This window comes from Osmia lignaria, chromosome 10, assembly GCF_051020975.1.
Source record: "Osmia lignaria lignaria isolate PbOS001 chromosome 10, iyOsmLign1, whole genome shotgun sequence".
Lineage (NCBI taxonomy): Eukaryota > Metazoa > Arthropoda > Insecta > Hymenoptera > Megachilidae > Osmia > Osmia lignaria.
The window spans coordinates 13,999,173-14,026,947 of record NC_135041.1 but is presented as its reverse complement, the minus strand read 5'-3'; the positions used below and the strand labels follow the sequence as shown (position 1 = coordinate 14,026,947).

Genomic DNA, 27,775 nt, shown 5'->3' with positions numbered 1-27,775 from the left:
TGACACTCTTTACAAGCTTCCTATACAATATACGTTTTATTATTTACATATTAAAGTGTGCATATTAAACTGTACATATTTTAGACAAATGTCATTATATATTATGTATGTATACCTGTACGTGGCTGAATGTTCATATTAAAATGTACGAAAAATCATTTCGCTGATACTCCGATAAGCTTCAATCATTTCTAATAAAGCAAAGTATATAATATCTTTCTTATCGCATCGCAACTGAAAAAATTACATTGCTGCGGTGACAATAATGCTATTATTAGCGAAGCAAACAATCACAACATTTCCTCGATATTCGATTAATAATCAATAGTTAGCCATTTGTCTGTAATTTGCTCTATCTGTTTTGTGAGAATTGGATTTCTCAAACGTATTTTCAGCTCTAATTTTCCACCTGTTGCTTTTCTTCCATCCATTAGCTAAGATAAAATGAAAATTCTTTAATTAAAATTTATTCGGATAAACCATTATATTCATAATCATAATTTTGATTACTTACCGGAAATGAATCATGAAGTTCACATTGAGTTTCCAAAGGCTGTAATTTCACCGTTACTGTACCTAACAGGCTGTCACTTCTAAAGAATCCTCTGAAACATACAAATTATAAACATTAATTGATAAATGTATACATATTGTAACTTAAAAGCTGAAATAATAAAAGCAAATACAAGAATTACGTTGTTACAGTTTGCTCGTGTAATACAAGTATTCTAACATGTACGAATCAAACTAACAAAATTAAACTAGCACATTATTTCTGCCACATATAAACTAAACATTGACAGTGAGTACTTTGTAGAAGCACGAAATTTTTCATACCTTGAATTAGTGCAACACAGGAACGGATTCAGCGAGCATCTGCAAGCAACGTACTAATCTATTTACTATTTTTATTATTAAACTAACAAATATACATATTCAAAGTATTACGTATATGCAACACTTCGCCTGATTATCGCTACTAAAAATTTAACTACTTTTTAGTAGCATAGTTAATACAATTCTATCAATTTTATAACAAAATATTATGGATATACATTTATACAGGTATCTATAGCACAATTAGAATATCGTAGAAATATTATCACTAATCAAATTATATTACTTATTTCATTACCCTTTTGCCCAAACTTGACATTTTAATGCGTGTCTTTTAAAAGCTCGTTGACATTGTCTCGAAGAACGATCTATTATACCGGTCAGTGGAAATACAGCTTGATATTCTGGGTTGCATGTTCCTTTAACAGTAATCGTTCTATCCGATGGAGGATTATCCGAAGGATAAGGAAACTCAAACATAACGTAAGTATCTCCCTCTTTTGAATAATTTACCCCTCTTATGATCGAAATTTCTATGTCAGCATCGCTCAAGTCTGTACAACTCCTATAAAATAATAGAATCTTCTAAAATGATATTACAGTTCTATTACCGTGGTGGGGAGAAATTTTGCCGTACTAACTGGACTATAGCATAGGTTTTCGTTTCGTAATGATGTTGCGGCGATGGTAGAGCATCGCGCTTTCTTACTCTCAACATATCTAAATCTCTTTTATAACCCAATGCAAGTCGTTCCCACCTATTGTATCCAGGTACATCTCCTAATGCCTTCGAATGGTCTCTTGTACATAAACACCACTGGAACGAACAGGTTGATGATTAGTTAAAATTTATTAAAACATCGATTGATTTATATCTTTATTCTACCTTGATTTGTTTCGTTAACTGTGATTCTAGATTTTCATAAATTTCTTCGTCTGTTGCTGTTCCTTCCTCAAAATCTTCGTTATTCAGTACTATGAAACTATCATCCGTCTGACCAGTTATACTGTCTCCACTTAATTCAAACTTGGCACGGGGCGACAGTGGTATGGAATTCATGTCAACTGGTAATCCAGCTGTACTAGCTTCGATCAGTAGATCTATACCTTTTGCTTGCCTTAAATAGTTACGTGCCAATTCTAGATCACCCTCTTTTTTCGCATTCAGAGCAGCTTGTTTTAATTCGTGTTGACGCTGTTGCAATAAAGCTGATTGTTTGTCAGCGCGTGTCTGTTTTCCTATTTGTTTCTTTCCTATTAGACAAAAATTGTCATCTCATTTATGATGATATAATGCTATACTTAAAATTTAACACTTTATTACCTCCCTGTCTTCTTGGAGGTGAAACGGGACTTTTTGGACTTGAATCAATTTTATTCTCAGCTGGTTCGGATTCTGGAATTGTTTCTGGTATTGACTCTGGTATTGGCGCTGGTTGATTTTCATTTTTCTCCACTGCCGGAGTAGACGCGCTAGATTGTGGGCCAAGTGAAAGAGGTGGAAAACCAGGTGGAGTAGGTAACTCATCCAAAGGAACAGGTTTTCCGCGAGTATGTAATTTAAGAGCATCTTCAAATTGCTTGCAAATACGACCATATCTACGAACTTTGGAAGAATTTCCTTCGCTTTCTGCGGCAGTTTTCATTCTTCTGTACACTTCAAGTCGTTCTTTTAAGGCAGTTTCTACATTTTCTAAACCAGCTGGTTTTGGTTCTGCTCTTCCAATACATCATACAACATTACAATAATTTTTAATTCGCTTACATATGTCTATCATCAATTTTTATGTTACTTTTAAATTTTACCTGTAGATGCTGTTTCCGAAGACGACGTTCCTTGCATTTCATTTTCTATTCTTTCTGTTTTTTCAGGTGATACTGCAGTAGTATTTGACCCAGGTGTGTTTGGAGAGGATGGCATATCTGACAAATCAACTGTCTCTCCTGCATTTACTACTGCAATTACTTTGTCAAATTGTTTTACTACACTTATACATTGAAGAGCCTCCTTCATGTTACCAGCTCTTTTCCATGCCACTGCTGCCAATTTATATTCCCGTTGTCTATCTATTAATAAGTTTAATGCTTCTTCATCCACAGTTTTTGTAGGCATAGGCTCTTCAGGAGTATTACTTTCTATGGATGCAACAACTTTTGATGCGACATTGTTCTCTGAAAGACAAAAATATAATATTATATTAAATAGCTGAAAATTACATCCAAATAGAAATAATATATTAAGTATTTTTTCAATAATACCTGGTTTTGATTCATCATTCTTTGATGCTGTTTCTATTGATTCTGCAGTAGCAGATGGAGGCAATTCTGGTGGTATATCACCTTCATTAATAACTCTTCCTGCCTGGACATTATGTAATAATTCTTTAAGCGTTTTAATGCCTCTATTAAATCTTCTTGCTCTTCCTAGATCATTTTCCTGTTTTGCCTTTTTCTCAGCAATTTGATAAAGTTTTAATCTTTCTTGTAACAAAGTAATTGTGTTTTGCATAGGTGTATCATCTTGTTGAGATTTAGATTGCTCTGTATTTTCTTCTTCTTCTGGAGAAACTTTCTCATCAGATTCATCACCTGTTATCATCTTGAGTTCACTCTAATGTAATATAAAATATTTAAAATTATTTCACATGCAATTACAACAATTAATTAATATAAATAAAGGACAATATATGTATTTGTACCAATAATTCTGGATCATCTTCTCCATCTGATACTTCCTCAACATTTATATCTTTTATACTTTCAGCTATCATTGCATCTAAAGTTGCTTTAGGAACTGGTTTACGAGCTGCTATAAAAGTACAATATAAAAATATATCAGGCTCCTGTAATTCATCAAATAACAGATAATTAGGAAATATATAAAAAATATATTTTCATCACTTTGTTTAGGTTTTGAAACACTGTCATCACCACTTGTTAAAGCTTCTAATTCAGCCTCTAAATCATCATTGTTGTCATCATCTTCCATAAATTCATTGCCTATGTTGTCCAAATTTTCTGGGATATCAAAAATTCCATACTGTTCGAAAACATTATTATTTTAATAAAGATCAAACCGTTTACAAAATAAGGTTAAAAGTACTAGAAGATAATACCTGTGCAAGGCTACCAGCAGGCCGTGTTTGTCGTTTCGATTTCTCTTTCTTTCCAAACATTTTACTTTATAAAATGTCTACTATTGCACATCAATTGACTGTTAGTAGAATATTAAAAATATTGAAGTGAACAAAATATGAAAGAATAATATGAACGTATCGCAGTAGCGTTCTATCACGTTCTATATATGCGTACTAGCATGCGTCATTCATAATACATAAATATACACATACGCGTCTGCCTACATATGTATACCGCAGTTCACCAAAGTCCATAACTGCGAAAAGACCAGTTTTCGTTCTTCGCGCTTCTCCAGTACGCATCTTCGCCCTGATTGGCGAACTCCCAAACGAAGTGGAAAGCGATTAGCAGAGAGCTCGCTGCGTTCCCCCACCATCTTCCAACCTGCGCGTCGCAGTTATGAACTCTGGTGAACTGCGGTATATGTACATATATCGTACATACATACAATACCCAAAAGTTACATATTATTCGTTCAACAAGAAATCATTGTGAACAATTTTAAACGTTTTATTACCTTCCTAAAGAAACAATTAATGTTTTAAAACGTGAAATTTCAATGAAACAAGTTGGACAAATTCAAGCATTCGATAATCATTCGAGATGATGCTACCTCGAATAGATTTAATCAGTTTTCATGGTCTTTAGCTAACTTCTCACTGTATAGTCATATGATCGACACGAAAAAGGGCGAGTCCGATTTTGACTTTGACGGATCTGTGTTGGGAGTAGAGTAGTAATCGAATTGTAGTAAACGAACTCTCAATATGAAGGGCTGTATGTTCAACATTGATAATGGATATCTGGAAGGACTTTGTCGTGGATTTAAATGTGGAATCCTTCAACAGAGTGACTACCTTAATCTTGTACAATGCGAAACTCTTGAAGGTAAATTTTTAATAATTTTTGTATAGTTTTGAAAATTGTATAAATGTTTAATTATTTCAATCATCTCAGTATTTAGATTTTTATATATAATCAGCTTATATTTTATGTTTATATAGATTTAAAACTACATTTGGCTGGTACAGATTATGGAAGTTTCTTGGCTAATGAACCATCACCACTATCTGTTAGTGTAATTGATGATAAATTAAGAGAAAAACTTGTTGTGGAATTTCAACATATGCGTAATCATTCTGTTGAGCCTTTGTCTCAATTTTTAGATTTCATTACTTACAGTTATATGATTGATAATATTATCTTATTGATTACTGGAACTTTGCATCAAAGGCCAATTTCAGAATTAATTCCAAAATGTCATCCTCTTGGTAGTTTTGAACAAATGGAAGCTATTCATGTAGCAGCTACACCTGCTGAACTTTATAATGCTGTATTAGTAGATACTCCTTTGGGTATGATTTGACATTGTTTCTTATTAATTTTTTTTGATAAAAGAAATATTGTTATTGTAAAAATGAACTTTTACCATAGCACCATTCTTTGTGGATTGTATCTCTGAACAAGATCTGGATGAGATGAACATTGAAATAATCAGAAATACATTATACAAAGCTTATTTGGAAGCATTCTACAAGTTTTGTAAAGAAATTGGTGGAACAACTGCAAATACTATGTGTGAAATACTTGCGGTATGAAATCTAATAAAATTAACTATGTACATATGTGTATGACCTATAAAATAACAATTTAAATATAAATTACCTTTATAGTTTGAAGCAGATAGAAGAGCAATTATTATAACTATAAACTCCTTTGGAACTGAACTAGGTAAAGATGATAGAGCAAAATTATATCCACGCTGTGGAAAATTAAATCCTGATGGATTAGCAGCATTGGCAAGAGCTGATGATTATGAACAGGTCAAAGCTGTAGCAGAATATTATGCTGTATGTAAACAGTTTATTTCTTTAAATGAGAACTTTTAATTTTTAAGGATTTTATACCTGTATGTACATAAACGATATTTGTACATTTTTCCCCCAGGAATACAGTGCCTTGTTTGAAGGTGCAGGTAATAATTCTGGTGATAAAACTCTAGAAGATAAATTCTTCGAGCATGAGGTAAATTTAATACTATCACAAAAGTTAATATAACATGTTATTCCTAAATGTTACTGATCTTAAAATTTTCATCACAGGTTCGCTTAAACGTTCATGCTTTCCTTCAACAATTTCATTTTGGAGTATTTTATAGTTACCTTAAATTAAAAGAACAAGAATGTCGTAATATCGTATGGATAGCGGAATGTGTTGCGCAAAAGCATCGTGCTAAAATAGATAATTACATTCCAATTTTTTAATATGTATGTCTCTAAAGATTCTATCGATTATTTATGTTTAACTACAACAATATCACACAAAAATATTTTTCCTCTTTAATTTTATTCTTCAACTATGAATAACTAAGGATTCTACAGTATTCTATAAATAAAGAAGAGGAAGCTGTCAAATAGAAACAAAATAATGATTTAGTTCATAACTAAAATGAACGGCCAATTGTGTGTCTAGCTAAATTGAACAAATAATATTGAAAATTACTATTTAGTATTACTGTCATACATACAAAAAATGGATATCATATAGATGTAAATAGTGTATTTTATCGTAGATCGGTATATATTATGTTTGATGTTATCCGATGTTGTAATTATCGATTCTATTGTAATATAAAATAATATATAATGCATTCCATAAGTTTGAAAATTTGACTAAAATAACACGTTATATTGAATTTTTTTTTATTTCCCTAACCAAGGATCAAAATAAATTTTACTATGCTCATCACGCCTTTAAATAAACTTTCGTTACCATCAATTGTTCCAATAAAGGAATTTAATACTGAAATTGGATAAGTTTGAAAATATAAAATCCTAACGAAAAATGTTTGTTAAATATATGTGTATTTCTATAAAACACTTTCGTAATATATATGTATATACATATTTATATGCATATATCAGAAAGTACGTAAAAACATACATAGAAATATGCAATTTATGATATAAAAATATAATTCCTAACAAAAGTGATAAGATAAAGACTACCATTACATGAAAAATTTACAAAAAGTCAGAAATATATAAATATTTCCGAAATTCGTCATTCTTTCATTAATAATTAACATTCTATAGTACTACTGTTTTAAATAAAACAACAGAAAATTCTTAAAATTATTGGAAATAAATTTTCATTATTTTCCGTTAGGATATTTTTCAAATTTATTGTAAAATAAAAAAAAATGAGTAAACCACTGCTTATCTTCTACAAATTCGTTCACTTTCACACTGCATTTTTTCTCCATCCGATTCACGACTCATCGTAGGATGCGCGTCTTTCTTTATAGAATTTACATTAGGAACAGAGGATGGTGGAGTATTATTAATATGTTTTATATTTGCGGTCGGCGATGGTGTGGCATTATTAACTAGATTTGGGGGCTGATAAGTTGCCAAACTTTTTAATCCAATTACTTCTGGATTTTCCTTCCAAAAACGGTCTGCAATAATATCATCTACCAGTGGAACTACCGCTGGTTTTAATCTGCCTGTTCCATCGGGTACTAATTTCCTTATAAGTGTAGTACCCTTTCGAAAAAGTGGAGGCTCTTTGTTATAATTTATGCCAAATTCTTGAAACAGTAATTCATTCTTATGCGATGCTAATGTACCTCTAAGTTTCTCTTCTGCCTAAAAATTAAAATTATTTACATAAAATCTTATTCATTTAATTGTAATGCAATATATGTATAAATGTTAAACAACTTAAAATTACCTGACTTGGAGTCAATTTTCCTTGTAGTACAAGATTCCAAAAGCAGGTATTATATAAATTGTTCACATGAACATCTGTTTGCCGCCATGCTAAATAATCCCTCAAATTTTTATCTGTAGGATATAATATAACACGGGCATCAAAGGATGGTGGATAATATAATTCTTTGCCTTGAAAGAATCGAGGCCAATGATAAACATATGATGATGCAAAAAGTGAATTTACAATTGACATCAATTTTGAGGCTGAAACATAACAAAAATAATACTATAAATGGTATATTTATATTGATAAAAATTATATTCTGCATTTATTAATTGATGATTACTTATCTATCATTTTATACTTGTATGATTATGTATATTTCGGTATACACATACCCCTTCTTTTATGAAGTTGAGTATCTTTTCGAAAGACAAAAGAATATTCATCACTTTGACCAAAACCCAAAATGATCTCTTTGAAATCTTCCATAACTGTAATAGCCGCGCGATTCATCAATTGCAAAGCAGCTACATCATTCGGTTTAGTGAATTGATGTGCATCGCAAAATTTCGAAAAATTTCTTCCATCAATTCTAACCACGATCCAACAATTTGGTAAACAACAGTCATCACGTTCAAATTCTTTCACATATTCGAATTTACTTTTAGCCATTCTCGTCAAACTTATTTGCCGGCTATTGACCACTTGTTTGACCAAGCTAATGATTTTCAGGAAGTTGCTTCCTGTTGTCAGAAAATACATTTCCTGAAACTGCTGAATGTTGAAGTCTCCACTGTCGAACTCATTTTAGTTTCAAATGGTTTCAAATCATTTCAGATGTGTACAACTTATTCACAGAATATTTTCATTTAAAAAATTCTATTAATTTTTTATTATAAAATAAATTGGTCTCTGATATGTATGCATATATATGTTTATATCTTGAAAAACCCACGTGCGCATTGGTTAAGTATTTACATTTGTTCTGCTGCGTATAATCAACAAGCTAAGTGTAACACTTTGTTATATAAAACTTTTATTAATTAAGAACATTTAAATTAAATTAAATATATTCAAATTTTCAAATAAGACACCTCTATAAACATCGTACAAAATGGATCTACATGAACGTTATATGCGTTCAACAATGGATTTTTCAGTTTTTGAATTATCAGAAACTGCATTTAAAGATGACCCACTGTTGTTATTACATCGTATCGTAAAATATTACAACAATGAAATCATGAAAGATAATTTTGATACGAAAAAATTGGAAACATTTCGAATAGTATTATGTTATGAATATCAGCTTCTATTTAATTCCAAGGAGAAAAATATCAAAGTAGCTGCAAGTGATTTATGTTTTAAAACTATAGAAAGTATTTTATTTTTGAAAAAGCATTCACAAAATTTTACTGAACATCCAATTTTATATGATATTATAACTTTACAATTAATACTTTACTGTAATTTACAATGTATTGAAGAACATTTGATGAATTTTCAAAAGTCAAATGTTGATGTCTTAAACAATGATGAGAGTAAATTTTTTTATATAAAAATTTTGGAATGTTTCTTAGAATCATTGCAGTTAAGACACTTATTATATAATAATGCAGATTTAAGCATATTAAAACACTTCAGTTTGTTGTATTTAAAAGATATAATAACATGGCTAGAAATGAAAGAAAATAAAGAATGGCAATTGTTTACTTCAATTTTTCCAAAATTAATAAGTACTTGTAGCTCTGAAAATATTTTACCAATTATATGGAATGTTATCTTAAATAAATTGGATGATTTTAAGGATTTGCTTAGTGCATTGAGTATTATAGTCAATGTATGTTTTTCATCTAATTTTATAAATGATGTAATTCATACACACTATAAATTATTTTATACAGAGCAATTATGGTTATTAATTATAAAGAGCTTAAAATCACCCATACAACAGTATCGTAAACAAGGATTATTTATAATGAAACATATAACTAATTTTATGAATATTACCAATGAAAATGTTTTAAAATTAAAAATACCTTCAATTGTTCCTTTTGTATGTGGTCAGAAAACTGAAACAAAGATATTAATAAAAGATATTAAACAAAAGTTCTTCCTAATATTAGATGCATTAGAGGAAAAGCAACATCATTTGATATTGCCTGCTTTGACAAATTTATCAACTTTAATAAAAGGTAATGAAGAACATACCTTATGTAATGATTGTTTTAACACTATTTGGTTGCAACTGATCTTTGAAAGAATATTGCAGCATGAGAATAATAACATAGTAAAACAGGGAGTATTGTTTGTTTGCAAATTATATACTTTTATAAATGACAATCAGTTTTTGAAACTGTTTGTACATGTTTTAAACAATACATTTCTGTATGAATGCCAATCTTACCAGGATGAACCAGATATACTGAGTAGTATCATAATATTATTTATACATGTAACAGAGGAAGAAACTGAATTTCCCAAAAGACTATTGAAAATAATGAGTGAAGAAACATGGGCTCCTATACCAATATTTTATGTGATAAAAGTTTTGAGAACAGTTACAAGTAAAACATTGAATCAGTGGGGAGATGATGAATTAATTTTAGTTAAATCTCTAGTACAAAAGAATTTAAACATGCATTCCCACATATTAAGAATTGCATCTCAAGTTGAACTTATAAAAACAATTTGTTTTTCTATAGGAAAAGTAAACAATTTGGAAATTGTAATAGAAACATTATTAGAATTTTCTTTGGAAGATACGCTTGTAAGGGAATCATTTTCATGGGAAATTGTAGTAAACTGGTTAAAAGAAGTATTAATAAAGAAACATGCAATAGATTTTATCAAATTTATATGTGAACAATTTTCAAGTCAAGATTCACATGTGAAACTAAGTCCGGCAAAGTTTGCTGTTGTAATTGCTATGTTTTATGATACAGGATTGATATTACAACATAAAACATGTGTTGTGTTTGGAATACTAAATAACTGGCTGTCAATACTCAATGGGATAAACACTAGACCTTATGTAAATCATACATATATATTTTATGCAATAGAATTTATGTCCCATTTATTTAATTTAAATGTAATAAAAACAGATGAAACTATCATACAACTTTTATCTTCATATTTTAATGATTCATTACAATTTTTGTTTAAAAATAGCAAAAGTATACCATATAAATTCAGTTATGAAGAAATCAATAAATATCTTATTATAATTGTTTCATTTCTTAACAATAAAAATTTAATTTTATCAGAAAAAGAAATTTTAAATCATGTTGAGAGATTCAGAAGTCAAAGTATATTTATTCTCCAGAATATAAAACAGTATACAAACATGCATTATATGTATGCATTACATATTTTATATCATACTCAAGAGATTTTGTATAAACATTGTACATTACTTTATGTGGAATCTTTATTGGATATATCTAATATTCACATGTCCAATAATGATCAAGATTCACATGTCCAAGATCAAGTAAATACTAAAGGAAAAATAACATCAAATTGTTATTTGTTACTTGCAAAACTTTTAAATCAATTTTTGGAAAAGAAAGAAATTCAATTATGGCCTCAAAATATTAATTGGTTTAAAAGTACTTTGTGTCTTTACGAAATGGGAGGAAATGAAATTGTTCCAGAAATTGCATCAATTCTAAAAACAATTATTAATAAAGGAGCAATAAAAGATATAGAAGATAAATTACATTTAGAATCTATTTTTACCTTATGCTGGAAAAGTACATTGTTAAGTAAAAAGAATAAGTTATACTTTATTGCAATAAAAGATCTTGTAGGAGTTGTTATAAATGATAATTTTTTGAAATTACCTGATGTTATGCACTTTGTAAATAATGTAAGAAATAAATTTTTAATTATCATAAAAACCAACATTGCTTAAATATTAATCATTTTATCAATTTTTAGTTTCTTGATCAACTACTTGAAGAAAGTAATAATGTGCCAAAATTAAAACAAATTTTATTAAATGAAATGGAGTCATTAAACACATGTTATTTAAAAAATTTACAAGAACCATTGGTATCGTGTTGTCTTCATGGACATGTGCTTAGAAGAGATAAACAAATAGAAAATCAGGCCTATCTATATGTCACACAAAATTATAGAAATTACTATCCACGACATATATCAATAATGTAAGTATTTTTATATGATTTCAATATATGTAATACATGTATTAATTTATTATCAATTTTATTATTAGAGATTACAATAATGATAATAGTGTCAGAGCACTCTCTATTATATTATTATACAAGATAATTAATGCAGATAAAGAGTATGCATCCATGTTACTTCCAATTGTTTTACAAAAACTAGAAAAATTTAGAAACAAACGTTATTTCAATCATTCTTATATACATAAGATAAAGCATCGAATTATGCAAATCTTATTGATTTTACAGCCAATCCTAAATAAGGTAACAAAACATTATGCAATTAATTATGAATAGTAATAAGATTGAAAGAAATATACTGATATTTTTTTTTATAGTTGGACATTGTTATATTAGAAGATTGTCTTTGCAATTTAATGCTGTTGGAAAGCAATCAGCATAGTATCAGATTAATGCAAGAGTGGATATTAATAAAAATTTTTGTAGAAAATATAGAACTGCATTACAAACTCTGGAAATTTTTTGAAGAGGTACAAATTTTATTTCATTTTGTTCAAATTTGTGTAAACCTTGGATCAATTTATTTAACAAAATAATTGTTTAGGGTATTACAACACGTCCAGGATGTGTTAGTTCTATAGCGTGTATCGTTTATCATGTTTCAAGGCTTCTTCCTAGCGATTCTCAGTGCGATTTTATTTTAATGGGAATTAAATACATTGCACATTGTTGTTTAGGGCAACAGTATAGTATGCGTCTTTATAACCAGGTAATTTGGGTATATTGTACATAATAGTTTATTATTACAGTATATTTATATATATATATATGTATTTTGTGTTTCATATAGATAATTTTTGTAAAATTGTATAAAATGTTGGAACAATTTAATTGTAATGACACTATAGTACAATATAAAGGATTATATGATGCTGCAATAGCAAGTTTGAAATATGGAAATTTAGCGATAAATTCAAGTAAAATTCAGGATGATTTTTATTTTTCAGTTTTTCATGCTGTGCATGACTTTAGTCTACAGGTAATATAACAAGTTTTATATAACGTTATTAGAATATAATCACTACAATATATAAATAATAATTTACTAATATTTATAGACAATTTATTTTGAACTCCCGCGATTGACTGATATGGATCCAAGTGAATGGATCACTCCAGATTTGTTTCAAATTCTGAACTTCAAAGAAACTATTAATCATCCTCTTCAACTTTATAATTTGAATACATTATTATCAGATACTAAAACATCATCTTATTTGATGAAATCTACAGGTATTTTGAAAATTATACTAATAATAATATATACCTTTCTTATTGACAATCTATTAAATAATATAAAATCTTTTAACACAGTTGATAAGGAGTCATCTGTAAAAAATTCTATGATGGATATTGAAGAATTAAATAACATTCAGAAAAAGATTGATCCTTTAATGCCTACAAATATATCACATAATGATATTTTTTCAACCATTAGAGAATCTGTTTCTCATAAAAGATTATCTGATGAAGATGGTCTTATAGTTGTAGCATGTCTCGTTAATCGAGCTCCAAATTTAGGAGGACTCACCCGTACTTGTGAAATTTTCAATGTTAAAGAATTAGTTATTGCTAATTTAAATCAAATTAAAGATAAGGAATTTCAGAATCTTAGTGTATCAGCTGAAAATTGGATAACTATTACAGAGGTATTTTATCATACTACAAAATATGAAATTTCTGATGTGATAAAGCTATAAATGTTATAGGTAAAACCACATCAATTATGTAAATTCTTATTGGATAAAAAAGAGATGGGATGGTCTTTAGTAGGTTTAGAACAAACAGTTAACAGTGTGAATTTGATAAATATGAAATTCAAAAAGAAGACAATTCTTGTATTAGGGTAAGTGATAAAAAATAATCAAATGAATTCTTTTGAGTAAGAATAAACATTTTTCCAGAAATGAAAAGGATGGAATTCCTGCTAACTTAATATCTTTGTTTGACACCTGTATAGAAATACCACAAGCTGGTATAATTCGTTCATTAAATGTTCATGTTAGTGGAGCAATATGTATATGGCAATATTCAAAACAGCATGTATTAATATAATTTCATTTTTATATTTTGAATAAAAAATGAAACAAGAAAATAATGTAACCAGATGATAATGTAAATCTACAAAATTAAATTTATCTTTATGGAGAGATATATATGTATGTATTTATTTATTAGAATGACTATTAATTATACACAGATAGTGTCTATATAAATAATGCATTTTTAAACTTTATAACCTACGAGATGGCATTTGCCAATACATTCTCCAACAAAGAACCAACACAACACTTCAATTGTAACTAAAGTATTTAACCAGACTTCACGTACTGAAAGTTCAAGAATTCGTCCATTCTTTCCAGCAGATACAAGTTTTTTGATATCATTTCGAATAGCAGGAATGTCAGAGATCTTTGGTGGAACCAATTCTACTTTTGCATAACACAGGAATCTTCCAACAGCAGGTTTTGCGTTTACTGCTACAGCTGTAATAAGCATATAGCAACAAATTAATACAACAAATTATTAATTAACTGAAATTATTTATATAGTATACGTCTTTCCTAACCTTCAAATTATGTCACAGAAAATATTTTTCATACATTACATACAAAACCATTCATTTAAAATTGGTACGATCAACAAGTAAATTATACATTTCAGTTTAAAGAATTGGATAATTAACTCTTTTTTAGCATACAATAAAATTATTGATGTTATATAACCATTAATTTATAAGTAAAATTATAATCAATATAATATTTAAATTATAATGGTAACAATTATTTTGAAATATGAAATACTTACATTTGAGCAGCTGCGATATAATACCCGGTTTTGACATTTTTAATTGTTATAATCTTCTACAAAGTTACGAAAGGAAATGAACGATCTTCTGCGCCCCTAAAACAACCCTTCCTTGTAACTGACATTTCACCCATCTAGTGGCATTCTTTCAAACTATAATTCGCGGGTTTTGTATTCAACAGAACGAAAGTATCTTACTTCCACTATATCTGATTTAAATAAATTTGTAGTTTTTTATTTACTTCTCATACAAAGTATAAAAATGGTTAAACATATATGATTCACAAACAGCGAGTTTATTAACCATTTTGTAAGTATACAAAACGCTCGTATAGTACAATTTTTGTGAAAAAGCGAAGTATGCAGATAAAGAAATTAACAAAAGTATTTCACATTGAAGAAACGGTATTTTGTAAACTGAATATTTAATTTTGTAATTTATTTTGTTCATATCTATCAATCCCAACTTTTAACACGTAATTCAGGATCAAGTATACTCCAATTTGGTGAATGCTTTTCATTAGATAACCAATTAAAGTCATCGATACAATTCCAATTATTTATTTTTGGATCCAGACCTGCCAGATTAAAGTGATTCGCTTGATCTTCGTAAGACCAATTATAAGGTGCAACGCGTATTTTTGTACAATCTTCTATGATTGCTCTGCTTGTAACATGTAAATAAATAGTACAGTCTGTTGAAGAATGTAATCGAAGTTGTTGACACGCCAAAGCAAATACACATTCATTACAATCATGAGCAAATACAGAAGATGTTACTGGTCCAACTAACACAGTACACTGTTTTAAGTTTACCATATGCAAAGTACTAGGTGTACCATAAATTCGTATCGTACATCGAATTAAATCGGAAAGTAGAACATCATTCTTATTTACGTTTTCAGCATCTAAAACTAATTGTTCATCAACTTTTCCCAAGAGCATACACGCACTATCTCCATATTTGCTCGACAATTTGTAATTTTGCTTAGTAGAACCATTTACAATTCCTTCTGATATTTTTAAATCTTTCAGACCATCTGTTACATCATGTGTTTTCTCAGAAGTTTTTTTCACAACTCTTCGGTTTTTAAATCCAAATTTCTTCTTAGGTAATAATTTCAATTCCAAATCAGAAGCTTCATTTTCCAGTACCTGTAAATTTTCTTGTGCTCTTCTAATGTCATAAACTTTTAAAAACATTTTTGATTGTGACAAATAATTCTTAAGCATTAAAATTTCCTTATTTATCTTGTCAAACATTCCAGGAAGAGCTGATGTAGGTGCACTAGGTGCATTATCCAACATTTCTTTAACCTTCTTGCATGACGAGTAAAAAGTGTCTTTAAAATAACTGCTTTGTTCAGATTCAACAGCTAAAGATTGCCTTTCTTCTCTTCGTCTCTCAATGATATTCTTCCTTTCCCGATCTCTTTTGGTAATACGATCTGGCAAGTTGCCTTCTATGAGAGTAGGAGAGTCCATATTGATGTATAGATACTATTTTCTGCGAAGGATTATATATTGTATATCATTTAGCTTTAAATATTTATGATTTGTTGATAACATAAATTTATTTTTTAAAATATTTTGTTTCAATATATTTAAGACTTTTACACTCACTGATTTTTTAGGCAAAAACTAGAAAATATAAAAAGTATAAACTATTATCTCATATTGTATTAATAAATCTAGTTTATATCTATATTAAGACTATAAAAATGCAAGCATACATTGTTAACTGTTAAACATATTTAGCTGAAATTATTGTTTAAAGAAATAACCTCAATATACATAATGTTATCAGAAAAAAAGTGCATGTATACATACCTTTCTTTTTTCTTTTTAAATATATTTTAAGCCACCACTACCTATTAAGGATGTAGGAAGTCTTAATTTCACAAAATTTAAGATTCATTTTGTTGACTTTCCCACAACGAGAGATCCAACAATTTTAGTTTATTGTCCTTATATGTTTTTTCATAAAGATAGTAATAACCACTTAATATGGATGGAAAGTGCTGATACATAAAATACCTGCAATCTAACGTTCATTGATGTCTATATTAACATTTATTTGGTCAAATTCACAAAGATGTTACTCATTATAAATTACGATATAAAATTATAATAATATGAACACAACTTCATTCAACTATAGAAAATCCAAATTGTGACATTTAATTATGATTTTCATATGTTTTCTGCAAATGGTTTTTATACTTTTTAAAGTATCAATTGTTAAAAATATGTAACACTGTAAAATTACAAATTAAAATACCAGGATCGTAAATGCATATAACCTCAAACATAAAAGAGTTACAAAAAGTGATACATATAATTTACCTTGAGACTTATTCATATAGGACCATAATGCATATGATCCAACAAAACATGTAGCTTCGAGAAAGATAACTATCTTAACTGATTTGAATACAGAAAAAGATCTTTTTGGTTTCTTGTGAAGCATACTAAATACATAGCAATACGATTTCCTAAAATGGAAATTATCAATACGGCAAAGAGGTAGGTAAAGTATCTTTCGAGATATCGAGTTCCAATTCGACAGGAAAAAGAAATCCTACGGCACTTCCGTTGCTGTGAAATATGTACTTTAAAAAAATCATTTCGATATATGGTCAAGATTTTGAAGAAATTAAGTAAATACAAATAAATACTTGTTTTTATAGAAGTAGTCCAATTTAAATAATGTAGAAGAATATTTATTATACAGCTTTATGTACATAAGCACAGACAAAATATTTAAACAGGGAATATGATTTTAAAGGGCAGTTAAAATTTTACCTGCAACTAGTATTCATTGTATGTACATACATCTAGCAATAAAAATATAATTATTAAGATAATTTTTCTAATTGTTACAAGAAATTACATGGTATTTTATTTAATTTTACATGTAGAGTATTTAAAATTAAGCACAAATTATGTATCAAAATTTAGTACAATTTTAATGTCATTAATGTCAAAATTATTACATTAATCTATTATTGAATTTATTACAATTTTTTAACCTATTATTAGAGCGATATCTTACTAGAATAAGTTGGTACAAGATGTAAGTTTATGCTTTAAAAGATTATGAAATACATTTCCATTTCTGAAAAATAAGAAATATCCATTATTACATACATTCTATGTATAAAGAAATATTTAGTCACACATATGTATATCTGACTTCTTTAGTTTATTTAAAATATTTTAGATAAATTAACATAAGTAACGAATTCACGCACTATTGGTCTTAAAGTTATACAATTAGTACCTATTATTACACAATTTTAATATGAAATATCTATAGCAAATATTTTAAGAATAAACACACGTTGCTATTGTAATAAACGGCAGTTCTTTGCATAAAATCATATATTTATTATATTATGTACATACGAAATAATAAACTAAAATCTAAAAATTTTAAAAATATAGAATGATAATAATGTACATATAATTATTATTTAACAAATTTTACTTTTTTAACGAAGCTGAATCATATTATAGTCTAATTATATTTGCCATCCTAATAAACAATTGCACTATGGAAACATAACTGCCATGTAAAGACATCATCTTTAATTCTTAAATGTTATTCTGTAGTAATTATTCAGTATTTTTTGTTTTGTATACATATACATATATAGATTTATCATCTGGTTCAAAATTATTAAAACATTTTTATTATGATCCTTCAACATAATATAATACTGCTTAAAAAGTATTAACTTCGTTTGAATTATTTACTTTACATTCTTTGTTATAAATTAAATATAAAACCACTTTCCTTTAATTGTTAGGATTACATATGTATTTATAATATTTTCGCCCCCTATTTACAAAAAATAATTTAAATGATTAATTTTTTATGTAAATCTCTATATTTACTTTGTCAAACGTGGCATATTTTGTATTTCAAGTTACTGTATTACACTAACTTTATAGAAAAGAAGATCTCTAAGAATTTTCGTTATTGCTCTTCTATATTTTATGAACAAATATAAAAATAGATGATTATAAAGAGACAATATTATTTTGCCTCTATTAGAAAATATGATTGAAAAAAACGTTATCACTGAAAAATTTATGATGCTGATACATATTAAATAGTGAATGCCATTTAATACTAATTTTTAAGTAAAATTTATTATTTGCTGTTTATTATATTGCAAACTATATTAAATTACATAATACTTTAAATTATGAGAAATTCCTGGAAATTTTTAATTAGATTATAAAGTGCTAAGGCACCACAGGTAAATGCAAATGATAATAGTGATTTGTTATCATATTATCTCTCTATAATTTTAGGGGCATGAACTATAGATGCTTTGTGTAAAACTCTTCTGTTATGTAAATGTGTTTATAATATTATTTTTTCTAAAAGTATTTGTACACACATACTCCAAGATTTTTATGTATTGAAACCATCCAATTTGTTTTCAACTGCCTATTAGTAAAGGAAAAAACATTTTAGTGTTTTTGTCTTTTCATTTATGAACATATTTTAAGATTTATTATTTACTCTTGTTATATTTTCAAACAATAAGAGAAAACAAAAAAAAAACATATTGCATTTTATATATATATATAAAAGATTTGTTTGAAAAATACTTATTATAAATAATAGAACATTTTACATATTACATACAAACACAGTAACATTTGTGTTTAAACTGAGAACTGTTCATAGAATATGTGCCTGATTTATAACTGTTTTTGTTGATTTGAAATTTCAAAATATTCTTATGGGTATAAAATGACAATTTTCTATGGAACTGAAAATGCAACATACAAAGATATTTGATTAGTATTAAGCAACCAATGTTTTGGCACAGATATTCGAAATCTGTGTAATTTGTTGACATTACTTTAGAGTTTTCACGAGTGTGATAATATTAAGGCAAATGTAGTATTTTTATAAACTTTTGACACCAACTGCACAGATTTTAATATGAAATCACAGTACAGAATCAAGGTACTAACTTTAGGATTTATGTTCAACTTTCAAATTCAATTTAATCCTTTTAATAGCAAAACTGTTACATTTCTGAAATTGATTTTATAATACAGTTGAAACGTTTGCAAATTTTATAATTTTCTGAATTATACATAATTACAAATTATTTGATGGAAATTAAACGTCTAAATGTAATATTTGTGTTACTTTTACACTGCATCATAACTGTATCAATGTAAGATGGCAGTTACATATATGTATAGAGAAAAATAAAAACAGTATCACCCTCATTAATAATTAAAAAAATTAATTAGAAATTCATTACGCACGACATTGTTATTTACAGCATTTTATTTTTAGAAAGATCAAATTTGACATAATTTTTGTCAAAACAAGTTTTCATGATGATCTCACAAAATCACAAATTTTAATTCTTGTAGTACTTCTTGCTTGCTAATGCACATTAATTTTTCTTTTTACATCAACGCTAAGACGGAATTTGTTGAACTTATATTTTACGATAACCTATATTAGTCGACACATATTATGCTGTTCGTTTTCAATCAATAATTCACATTCGTAATTTTGAGTTTAATCTTTACAGGCAAACGGGCCGTAAGGTTGCATACAAAATTGATTAATCAAAAAGAAATAGATATTCAAATAACGGCCGACTGCTCTTTCATGAATTAGCAGTTGATGCTAATGTATCTCTCATTTACTCTCAATGGTAGTCATTTATCCAGACTTACAGTAACGAGGCATAAAGAGATAGCTGCTGGGGGCAGGAAAAAGTCAGTATGACGATCAATATGACAGTCTTTTGAACACCATGAGGTCATGGGGGCACTGATATACTGTAGTTCGCTACGATACCATCTCATGCCATCCACTACCATTTGAAGAGTTACTTTCTAACGGCGCTAAAATTAAAGACAAAGTTTCGTGTTTGTCTTACATTATCCGTATGAAAATGAAAAACAAAAAGAAAAAAAAGAAGAAAAAAAAAAGAACAACAATATTTAATATTAATATTACACTCAACGATTAAATAATTATACCAAATTTCACAATTTCAATAGGATATCAAGCTTGATAAACTTACCAGTCTTGTCACTTTCACCTTTTTCCGGAGAGGATGACCTAGGTCCCCATATTCTTACTGTACAGTCGTCTGATACAGAAGCCATCATTTGATGATATACAGGATTCCATGAAACACAATTTACTGTCCTACTGTGTCCTGTTAAAATTGCTATAGGTAATTCTCTTTTGATATGCCATACATATACTTTAGTGTCTGTAATAGAAACAAATATGTCTTGTCAAATATACGTCTTGTTTTACTGTAAAATTGTAGAATGTTTAATGTACGTACCTTCGCTGCCAGATGCGATAAAATCTTGATTTACACCACCGAAACAACTGTGAATTGTAAAATGTCCTTGAGTAACACCTTGAAAACGTCTCACTAAACATCTGTCTTGTAAATCCCAAAGATGTACACCCTGATTAGCTACATTTAAAAGTGCAAGCCGGTCTGCTTTGTTTACACTAAACGACATTAGAGGATGATCTTCTTGTAATCTGCAATATAAACAAATATTACCAAAAATATTACAACATATTACGTAAATAAAGGATTTTGTTGATAATTTTATACATTGTGAAGTCACATAAATCGTCAAAATTATATCCCCGGATTCGGTGATGCGAATCAGCAGCTAGAACCGTTTTACCATCGTTTTTACACCACAAACATTTTACTCTAACTCCTTCCCAAGATTCTGATACATTTCCTTCGATATCCTGAAATATCAGTTTGTACATTAAAAAATATAGGTACTTTAGTATACAAACGAAATTGATTAAATAATAAATTTAATTGATGTTACAAATTGATAAAATTGTCCACGAAGACCTCCTGCCACAAATTTACGTGAATCGGGATACCAAGCGCAAGCGGTAAGTGAATCATCGGTATTTTGAGTTACTGTTGCACGAAGTTCGTAATCAGGTGGGTCGATGCTCCAGAGCCAAAGCTCTGGGCAATCTTCAGGTCCGCAAGCGATTAAAAGACTGCTATCAGGACTCCAGGCAATTAGTGCTACTCCATAAGTATGACCTTCTAGTGTTTTTCTGTGTGTTACTTTCAGTGTTTCCTATTTTGAATAATAAAACAATAAAAAATTGTTATTATCTTAAAACAAAGATTTGTTACTTTATTAAAATGAATAATTTCCTTACTGGATCAACGTCCCAAATAATTACAGTCATATCTTTAGAACCTGTAGCTAGCTTACGACCATCGGGAGAGAATTTACAATACCATACTTCGTCACAATGATTATTGAGCACCTGTATAGTATGGCACGGAAACTGCTCTTTGCTACAGCTATGGTCCACGAGTAACGATACGTTCTCTAAACTTGTCTAACATGTAACAAAAAATAATTTTAATTATAGCAATATAAAACAAGAAATGAAGAAATATTTGTAGATCTGAAGACAGTGTAATTTTCATTGGATATTCTACGTTCAAATTTCATTAGAGAACATTAGTAAAACTTGATTGAAACGTGACTGATATTAGAAATAAGATTTTCTTCGAATTTTATAAGTGAAATAATATAAATAATCAATACCTGAGTATGCGTTACATGGTATGTACACTGTTGATTTTGCATTTCCACAGCTTGGCACAAGAGAGAGTGAAGGCGTCGTGGTGGTAACATAATAGAGGGTGGCAGATATTTCTGTAGTCTGTCCATTAGAGCAGCTCTCGAAACTGCACCTTTGCCATCCCAGCCGGCACGTGTCTGTTAACAAGTGTCTATTTGCTAGTGATCAAATTTTCAGTAACAGGTTAGTTTCAGAATATTTTTATAAGTGTACAAAATTCAATTCTTTAAAAATTTATTAGTAATGGAAGAGTAATAATACCGTGAGATACATATACATATAATGGATATTTTACTACACATGTGCGAGTAAAATACAATATCATATTGTTAGTGAAATATATAACGTAATACCTGTAATTCATCGCGTCCACTGCACATCATAAATGCAGATAATTGATGGACACGGCCTGTGTTATGGCCTAAAGGTGTGAGTTCATTGCGTAAAACTTGCAATGCTTCCAATACTAATCCTTCCTCCAAATATTCTAAATATTTCTGTTCTAGTAATAAGAATTTCATTTCCTGTAAATAAAAGTGTATCGTGACGTATCGTTCGTAGCTGGCTAGCCCTTAAAAAATTAAAAATTAGAAGATACTAACCACTAGACTTTGATTTGCGCCATTTAAAAACGTTTTAAGTTCGCTAAGATCATGTTCTGCCTTGGTCCAGTCTCCATCCATAACATGCTGCCTAAATTTTGCAGCTGCAGGATGATCTAGACGACAACCTGACTCTTGCATAAGAAGATCCGCAGTACGACTAAAAACAAATTTCATACAGTTAATTATAAAATATCAATGCTTATGAGACATATCAATTATATAATTTTATGAAAACATACTTCTATTTAGTTGAAGCAACTATTTTATTCTACCTACTGATCTGAACTGAACTGAACTGAACTGTTTTATAATATATGTCATTAAACATTCAATTAAATATAACAATATACTTTATTATAAATACAGTTTGTACATCTATTACGTGGATATCCTTTTTTCCATTGCCTATATCATTATAAAGCAAATATAACTTGAAGATACTAGCAACTATATTTCAAAGTTCTATAATTAGCTCTCTCCCACCACATACTGTGCAGTCCAGATAGGTTGTGATACAATACTTCTGATAAATGCGTACATACAAAGAAAACTTAAGAAACAAAGAAAATACCTGATACTTGATAGAAATAAAGTTTAATTATAATATCAGATATTCAAGTTGAAGTAGTATAGGAAGCATAGTTCCCATTAAAATTATGTACGTTTATTTCATTATAACATATAAATATGCAGAAAGCGAAGAAATAGTACATACTTAAGTCCAACTGTCTTCAAATGCTGGCCAATGAGCCTGACAATATCTTGATTAGTTTTGTCCATTATTTTTGGAGGTCCTAAGTTTTGATTCGTTTCCCCATTCACACCATTGATGTCATTATCCGATTCCGGCATCACGTTGCCATTTGCATGAGGTCCACCAGAGTCAGCTGTAGAGCCATTTTGCTGAAGCCCGGAGGAAATGCCACCGTTTGAAGTCTGCTGTTGCATTATGCTGTCATGCACACGGAAATGTTACCCGTGATGACAATAGTACTCCGCAATATTAGCACTTATGTGTATTAATCGGTACATCCTATCTTGACTTAAATATCTCTTCTCTTTTTTTTTTTTTGGAAAAACTTTAAAATTCTATGTTTGTATACAAAAGATCTATGACTATTCGATGCAAGGATTTCAAGAAATAAGAAAACCGCTTGATAGACAGCTGATATGAAAGGAATCCGACGTCGATACGTCTTGAGATTCTGCAAGGAAGAAGATACACGTGAGAGCGTCATTACGAAGGGGGTAAGCCCCTTCGTGTGTTGACTACGCGTTCGCGGTGTTCTAGGGCCCTGATTGCGTTACCGATAGTTTTCCATCTCAGGATCGGTGTGGTGCTCGTCCGCTGGTCGTAGGGTAGTCGGGAGAGAACTACGGGACCTTTTGCACGGTGGCGGAGCGAGTCCACCGTCGTCTGACTCGCTGCTCGAGGCCAGGCTTATGCGCGTACCGCCCCGTTTTTCACACGATTATTGTCCCTAAGATCGTTGGTGGGGCTGGGGCTGGAGCACGCACGCAGCCACGGTTGCGTTGCACAGAAAACTCGTAGCCTCCCCCCTTTTTTTTACACTTGTCTTTCCAACTAATGCGTATACCGTTTATCCCGTCGGACCTGATGCCCGACGATCAGAAAACGAAGAAAAACAGAATTCTTGTACGACTGCCAAAACGGATACGAACAATGACTGCTACACAGCTGATACTTGTTTAGATCGTCGTTTACGTCACACTGTGATCTTTGCAGATAGTTCCGTTGACTATGGCGCCCGCTATGTCCGCTCAGATACGTTGCTTTTCTAAACCTATAAAATATCTTCAGCTACCATTTCCACCGTAAGATGGTAGCATTTGTCTGATAAAAAAATAATACAGCGGGTATTTTGATCTATCTTTATCAAGGAATTTCAAGAAATTTCAAGGAATTTTAGCAAATTTTAAACTCTTCATTATTACAATACTGATAAAAGATAATAAAAAATGTAAATATTTATTATATGTGTACAAAGATTAAAAAGAAAGAATATCATTTCAGTTTAAAAGTTGTATTATAGTAAAGATTGGTGAATTAATTATGCAATAACAAGTGACTATGTTCGATTTAAAATTGTTATATATAATTTTAAAGTAAATTTGAACGAGTTGCGGTAAAAATTTGTGTGTTTATATTTATTTGGAACTTAATAAAGTTATACACAGAAGAGCTGAAGCAATATCTAATGGAAAATTGTATAGAAGTTGTGCGAAGTGTCAAGTTGACTTAATTCGCGCGTAGTTTTTAAAGTGCGAGGTAGAATCGCGGCGAGAATTATCGAATCGACTGTGAGGAATCGGCATGCGCCGCGCCGGTGCGCCGCTCGACAGTCGGTTGCCGGCCGCCGGTGAGGGATATTGTGTTGGTGTTGCGCTAAGTCTTGCACGTTTCGTTTTACAGAACTGTGTCCTAAATTTGTATAAAAAGCTTGCACGTATAACAATTAATAACGAGGTTAATGAATTTTATTCGAGCTACAATGTCGTTCGCGATATCATTAAAACGATTTTTTCATGATTCGAGTAACATGTGAGGGAAAGAATTTCGTCGTGTCGAAGTTGACGTGAAATCATAAAATCTCGTGTAAGCGGCGGCATACGTGCGATTTGTGTGGTGTTGTGTATTTTATAATATTCTCACACAAAAGTGTTTATTCGTTACCACTTGTTGCGCGCCTAAAGCACGCTTCTTTGTGTTACGTTGGATTAACCGGATTACGTGTATCGCCGGGATGTTCTTTTCGCCGAGATAAATCATCGAGTACGCAACGAAAAGGTAAGTCTGTCGACATTGTTCTATTTTGAATTTTTATTAGTAAAAATCACATATTATATGTATTGTAATATCGAAGTTGATAATTTGCACTTTGAATTTTTGTCATGACAACATATTTCGGTACGACGCCATCTTGTTAAAAGGCGCGAGCCTAATAGTATGATTGAAACGCTATAAAAATGTAATATACATAATGTATAGTAGAGTATAGAATATTAGCATGTTCGTCTTGTTTGTTTTAATGTTCTTTATACATATACATATATATTGTATGTGTATACATACACACATATACATATAATAATTGAATATTTATTTCGCATTTATGTTTTTCAAAAGCCTAGTTTTTAATCTGGAGTCTAAACTCTAGAGTCTAGGGGATTTTGGACTTTCACGTCGATGATTCATCTAGTCTGAAAACGTTAAATAAAGCATTATTGCAACTTTTATTTTGTAATTATGTATTGTAGATTTAATATTTACACGATAAGGAAGGTTATAAGGATATCTCTTTCGATGCCATATTTAAGAGTTTTGGAGAATAAAATGAACGGTAAAAAGTTTACAAACGATATAAATATTCATTATCAGCGATATTAAAGAGTATCATTTTGTTCGTTAGGATTTTTGTATTAGAGAAAATTGCGTAGTAATAACGTTATTAGTTATTTGGATAAATACAGTGAAGTTTCTTTAATATTCAACTGTTAGTTTGTAATAATATTGGAAATGTTTCGGAAAGTGTTCCGAATTCATCGCTAGTTGCGGGACGGGAAGAGGTAGTCGACGGGGAGAGGGCACATTCCACAGTGGATGCGCATGCGCACATTCCGACTCGCGGCACCCGCGCATTCGACCGCGTGTATCCATTATTGTTGAGGTTAACTTCTGGTTTATATCTGACAATGAGAAAAGTAATCTCATTGCGAACATGAATGATCTATAAGCACACTTTTGGTGTTAGATAATCATCGTAGATACTTTAGGTGAATAATTTTCAAAAAATTGCATTCAAAAAAAAAAATGCCGGTCTACCGAAAGAGCGACAATTTGAATGTAATTATTTCAAAATCAATTTTATTTTTATTATTTAAATTTTAAGCCCTTTTTTTTTAATAATATTATTTTATCAGTAGACGAGAGTTTTTGGTGGTTGAAAAATTTGAATGAAATCACGTAAACGTGATTTATTTTTTGATTGGTTAAATTCGCAGCCCTTAACCGCATATGGAACCATAATACATAGTACAGAAATGTATGATTGTAGGCATAGAACGGTTCCTTGACGCGACGCGGCGTTTTCTTCAACCAAAGTTCGTCGTGTTGAATGTTAATATGTAGGTAGGAAACGATAGCCGTGACTATCGTCCTGCATTATACAGTTGAAAGTAGTTTGACATAGGAAAATATCGTTTTCAATCTACTATTACTGATCAAAATGAAATATTTACTAATAGTTAATACTGAAAGCGACCGTTCCAAGTGTTCTTATCAAATTCGAGTCATACGATCGAAATAAATAGTTAGTTGTTATTTTGTGGCTACGAAATAGTCTAATCTATATGATACGATATATTTTAATAAATTACAATTAGTAAAGTTTCATTGAATCGATAAATACGATTGTATTATAGTTACTATCAACATTTAGATTAGTTTTGTAACAGTTGCACCCTCGCTCTGTTGCCTTGTACGTACTTGTGTGTGTTTGCTCCGGGTAAATATTACCCGTGCAAAATACCTTTCGGGGCTACGTTGAAGGTCTTTGTGCCAGGGTAAATAATAGCCAGGCATCTCTTCTTCGGTAGACATTCGAAAGGTCGTTCAAACACCGTTAGCATGTATTAGCTGGAAAGAATCATCCAAAGTATTCGAGCCAAATAAAGCACATTTGTTTGCGTTAAGAAGAAAATTTAAGTTTTCGAAATAACTCGGTATATTATTGTACCTTTTACAAGACGGAGTCCAAGATCGATTACAATCCTCG

At 29.9% G+C, this 27,775-nt stretch overlaps 8 protein-coding genes across 17 annotated transcripts in view; 3 read left to right on the top strand and 5 right to left on the bottom strand.

Moving 5' to 3' along the window:
- Positions 1–43: 43 nt before the first annotated feature.
- Positions 44–4,167, bottom strand: l(2)gd1 (lethal (2) giant discs 1). Of its 5 annotated transcripts, none has more exons than XM_034338803.2 (12): positions 3,954–4,167; positions 3,739–3,877; positions 3,537–3,646; positions 3,097–3,448; positions 2,644–3,009; positions 2,162–2,551; positions 1,724–2,091; positions 1,479–1,654; positions 1,136–1,402; positions 838–876; positions 515–605; positions 44–434 (listed from the first exon to the last, which is right to left on the bottom strand). In XM_034338803.2, the coding sequence occupies exons 1-12, from the start codon at positions 4,011–4,013 to the stop codon at positions 315–317; spliced, it is 2,478 nt and encodes an 825-aa protein (XP_034194694.2). In that variant the 5' UTR covers positions 4,014–4,167; the 3' UTR covers positions 44–314. The 5 variants fall into 5 exon arrangements, with proteins under 5 accessions (XP_034194694.2, XP_034194698.2, XP_034194716.2 ...); XM_034338807.2 differs by having other exon boundaries at positions 3,537–3,643; XM_034338825.2 differs by lacking the exon at positions 838–876 and having other exon boundaries at positions 45–434; positions 3,537–3,643; positions 3,954–4,165.
- A 300-nt stretch (positions 4,168–4,467) lies between these two features.
- Positions 4,468–6,678, top strand: VhaAC39-1 (V-type proton ATPase subunit VhaAC39-1). The gene is made up of 6 exons (XM_034340513.2): positions 4,468–4,863; positions 4,980–5,330; positions 5,410–5,567; positions 5,649–5,825; positions 5,923–6,000; positions 6,078–6,678. Exons 1-6 carry the CDS (start codon positions 4,743–4,745, stop codon positions 6,237–6,239), a joined length of 1,047 nt encoding a protein of 348 aa, XP_034196404.1. The 5' UTR covers positions 4,468–4,742; the 3' UTR covers positions 6,240–6,678.
- A 144-nt stretch (positions 6,679–6,822) lies between these two features.
- On the bottom strand, positions 6,823–8,457 carry THG (tRNA-histidine guanylyltransferase). The gene is made up of 3 exons (XM_034340514.2): positions 8,091–8,457; positions 7,711–7,955; positions 6,823–7,625 (listed from the first exon to the last, which is right to left on the bottom strand). The coding sequence occupies exons 1-3, from the start codon at positions 8,455–8,457 to the stop codon at positions 7,194–7,196; spliced, it is 1,044 nt and encodes a 347-aa protein (XP_034196405.2). The 3' UTR covers positions 6,823–7,193.
- Positions 8,458–8,616: 159 nt separating this feature from the next.
- LOC117611961 (tRNA (guanosine(18)-2'-O)-methyltransferase TARBP1) lies at positions 8,617–13,967 on the top strand. Of its 5 annotated transcripts, none has more exons than XM_034340502.2 (11): positions 8,617–8,707; positions 9,822–11,569; positions 11,641–11,870; positions 11,939–12,155; positions 12,230–12,382; positions 12,457–12,621; positions 12,703–12,891; positions 12,971–13,145; positions 13,227–13,561; positions 13,622–13,758; positions 13,817–13,967. In XM_034340502.2, the coding sequence occupies exons 1-11, from the start codon at positions 8,617–8,619 to the stop codon at positions 13,965–13,967; spliced, it is 3,591 nt and encodes a 1,196-aa protein (XP_034196393.2). The 5 variants fall into 5 exon arrangements, with proteins under 5 accessions (XP_034196393.2, XP_034196394.2, XP_034196395.2 ...); XM_034340504.2 differs by lacking the exon at positions 8,617–8,707 and having other exon boundaries at positions 8,810–9,890; positions 11,355–11,569; XM_034340501.2 differs by lacking the exon at positions 8,617–8,707 and having other exon boundaries at positions 8,810–10,729.
- Positions 13,968–14,046: 79 nt separating this feature from the next.
- On the bottom strand, positions 14,047–14,872 carry LOC117611968 (ATP synthase, subunit G). The gene is made up of 2 exons (XM_034340517.2): positions 14,721–14,872; positions 14,047–14,398 (listed from the first exon to the last, which is right to left on the bottom strand). The coding sequence occupies exons 1-2, from the start codon at positions 14,755–14,757 to the stop codon at positions 14,139–14,141; spliced, it is 297 nt and encodes a 98-aa protein (XP_034196408.2). The 5' UTR covers positions 14,758–14,872; the 3' UTR covers positions 14,047–14,138.
- A 153-nt stretch (positions 14,873–15,025) lies between these two features.
- TBCC (Tubulin-binding cofactor C) lies at positions 15,026–17,291 on the bottom strand. 2 transcript variants are annotated; one of them, XM_034340516.2, is made up of 4 exons: positions 17,067–17,291; positions 16,551–16,764; positions 16,344–16,361; positions 15,026–16,227 (listed from the first exon to the last, which is right to left on the bottom strand). In XM_034340516.2, exon 4 carries the CDS (start codon positions 16,203–16,205, stop codon positions 15,177–15,179), a length of 1,029 nt encoding a protein of 342 aa, XP_034196407.1. In that variant the 5' UTR covers positions 16,206–16,227; positions 16,344–16,361; positions 16,551–16,764; positions 17,067–17,291; the 3' UTR covers positions 15,026–15,176. The 2 variants fall into 2 exon arrangements, with proteins under 2 accessions (XP_034196407.1, XP_034196406.1); XM_034340515.2 differs by lacking the exon at positions 16,344–16,361 and having other exon boundaries at positions 17,067–17,289.
- A 2,863-nt stretch (positions 17,292–20,154) lies between these two features.
- LOC117611963 (WD repeat-containing protein 26) lies at positions 20,155–24,743 on the bottom strand. Its single transcript, XM_034340511.2, has 11 exons — positions 24,288–24,743; positions 23,695–23,931; positions 22,977–23,136; positions 22,728–22,898; positions 22,338–22,511; positions 21,940–22,125; positions 21,588–21,854; positions 21,356–21,501; positions 21,071–21,279; positions 20,798–20,992; positions 20,155–20,615 (listed from the first exon to the last, which is right to left on the bottom strand). Exons 1-11 carry the CDS (start codon positions 24,299–24,301, stop codon positions 20,560–20,562), a joined length of 1,815 nt encoding a protein of 604 aa, XP_034196402.1. The 5' UTR covers positions 24,302–24,743; the 3' UTR covers positions 20,155–20,559.
- A 612-nt stretch (positions 24,744–25,355) lies between these two features.
- LOC117611804 (protein expanded) overlaps positions 25,356–27,775 on the top strand; it is a 45,448-nt gene continuing 43,028 nt past the window's right edge. The window contains exon 1 of the mRNA XM_076690637.1: positions 25,356–25,788. The gene's annotated coding sequence lies outside the window, so the exon portion shown is untranslated. The remainder of the gene's footprint in view (positions 25,789–27,775) is intronic.

Coding starts and splice junctions, on each gene's coding strand:
- LOC117611963 (XM_034340511.2), bottom strand. Junction 22,126..22,337: donor ACCATGTAACGCATACTCAG/GTATTGATTATT, acceptor GTTACATGTTAG/ACAAGTTTAGAGAACGTATC. Junction 21,280..21,355: donor GATTTATGTGACTTCACAAT/GTATAAAATTAT, acceptor TTTATATTGCAG/ATTACAAGAAGATCATCCTC.
- LOC117611968 (XM_034340517.2), bottom strand. CDS start 14,757: ATGTCAAAACCGGGTATTATATCGCAGCTGCTCAAAT. Junction 14,399..14,720: donor TATATCGCAGCTGCTCAAAT/GTAAGTATTTCA, acceptor TGCTTATTACAG/CTGTAGCAGTAAACGCAAAA.
- TBCC (XM_034340516.2), bottom strand. CDS start 16,205: ATGGACTCTCCTACTCTCATAGAAGGCAACTTGCCAGATCGTATTACC.
- VhaAC39-1 (XM_034340513.2), top strand. CDS start 4,743: ATGAAGGGCTGTATGTTCAACATTGATAATGGATATCTGGAAGGACTT. Junction 4,864..4,979: donor ACAATGCGAAACTCTTGAAG/GTAAATTTTTAA, acceptor ATGTTTATATAG/ATTTAAAACTACATTTGGCT. Junction 5,331..5,409: donor ATTAGTAGATACTCCTTTGG/GTATGATTTGAC, acceptor CTTTTACCATAG/CACCATTCTTTGTGGATTGT.
- THG (XM_034340514.2), bottom strand. CDS start 8,457: ATGTATTTTCTGACAACAGGAAGCAACTTCCTGAAAATCATTAGCTTG. Junction 7,956..8,090: donor TCAACTTCATAAAAGAAGGG/GTATGTGTATAC, acceptor GTTATGTTTCAG/CCTCAAAATTGATGTCAATT. Junction 7,626..7,710: donor GAAAATTGACTCCAAGTCAG/GTAATTTTAAGT, acceptor TTTAATTTTTAG/GCAGAAGAGAAACTTAGAGG.
- LOC117611961 (XM_034340499.2), top strand. CDS start 8,810: ATGGATCTACATGAACGTTATATGCGTTCAACAATGGATTTTTCAGTT. Junction 12,383..12,456: donor TCTGGAAATTTTTTGAAGAG/GTACAAATTTTA, acceptor ATAATTGTTTAG/GGTATTACAACACGTCCAGG. Junction 13,562..13,621: donor ATTGGATAACTATTACAGAG/GTATTTTATCAT, acceptor TAAATGTTATAG/GTAAAACCACATCAATTATG.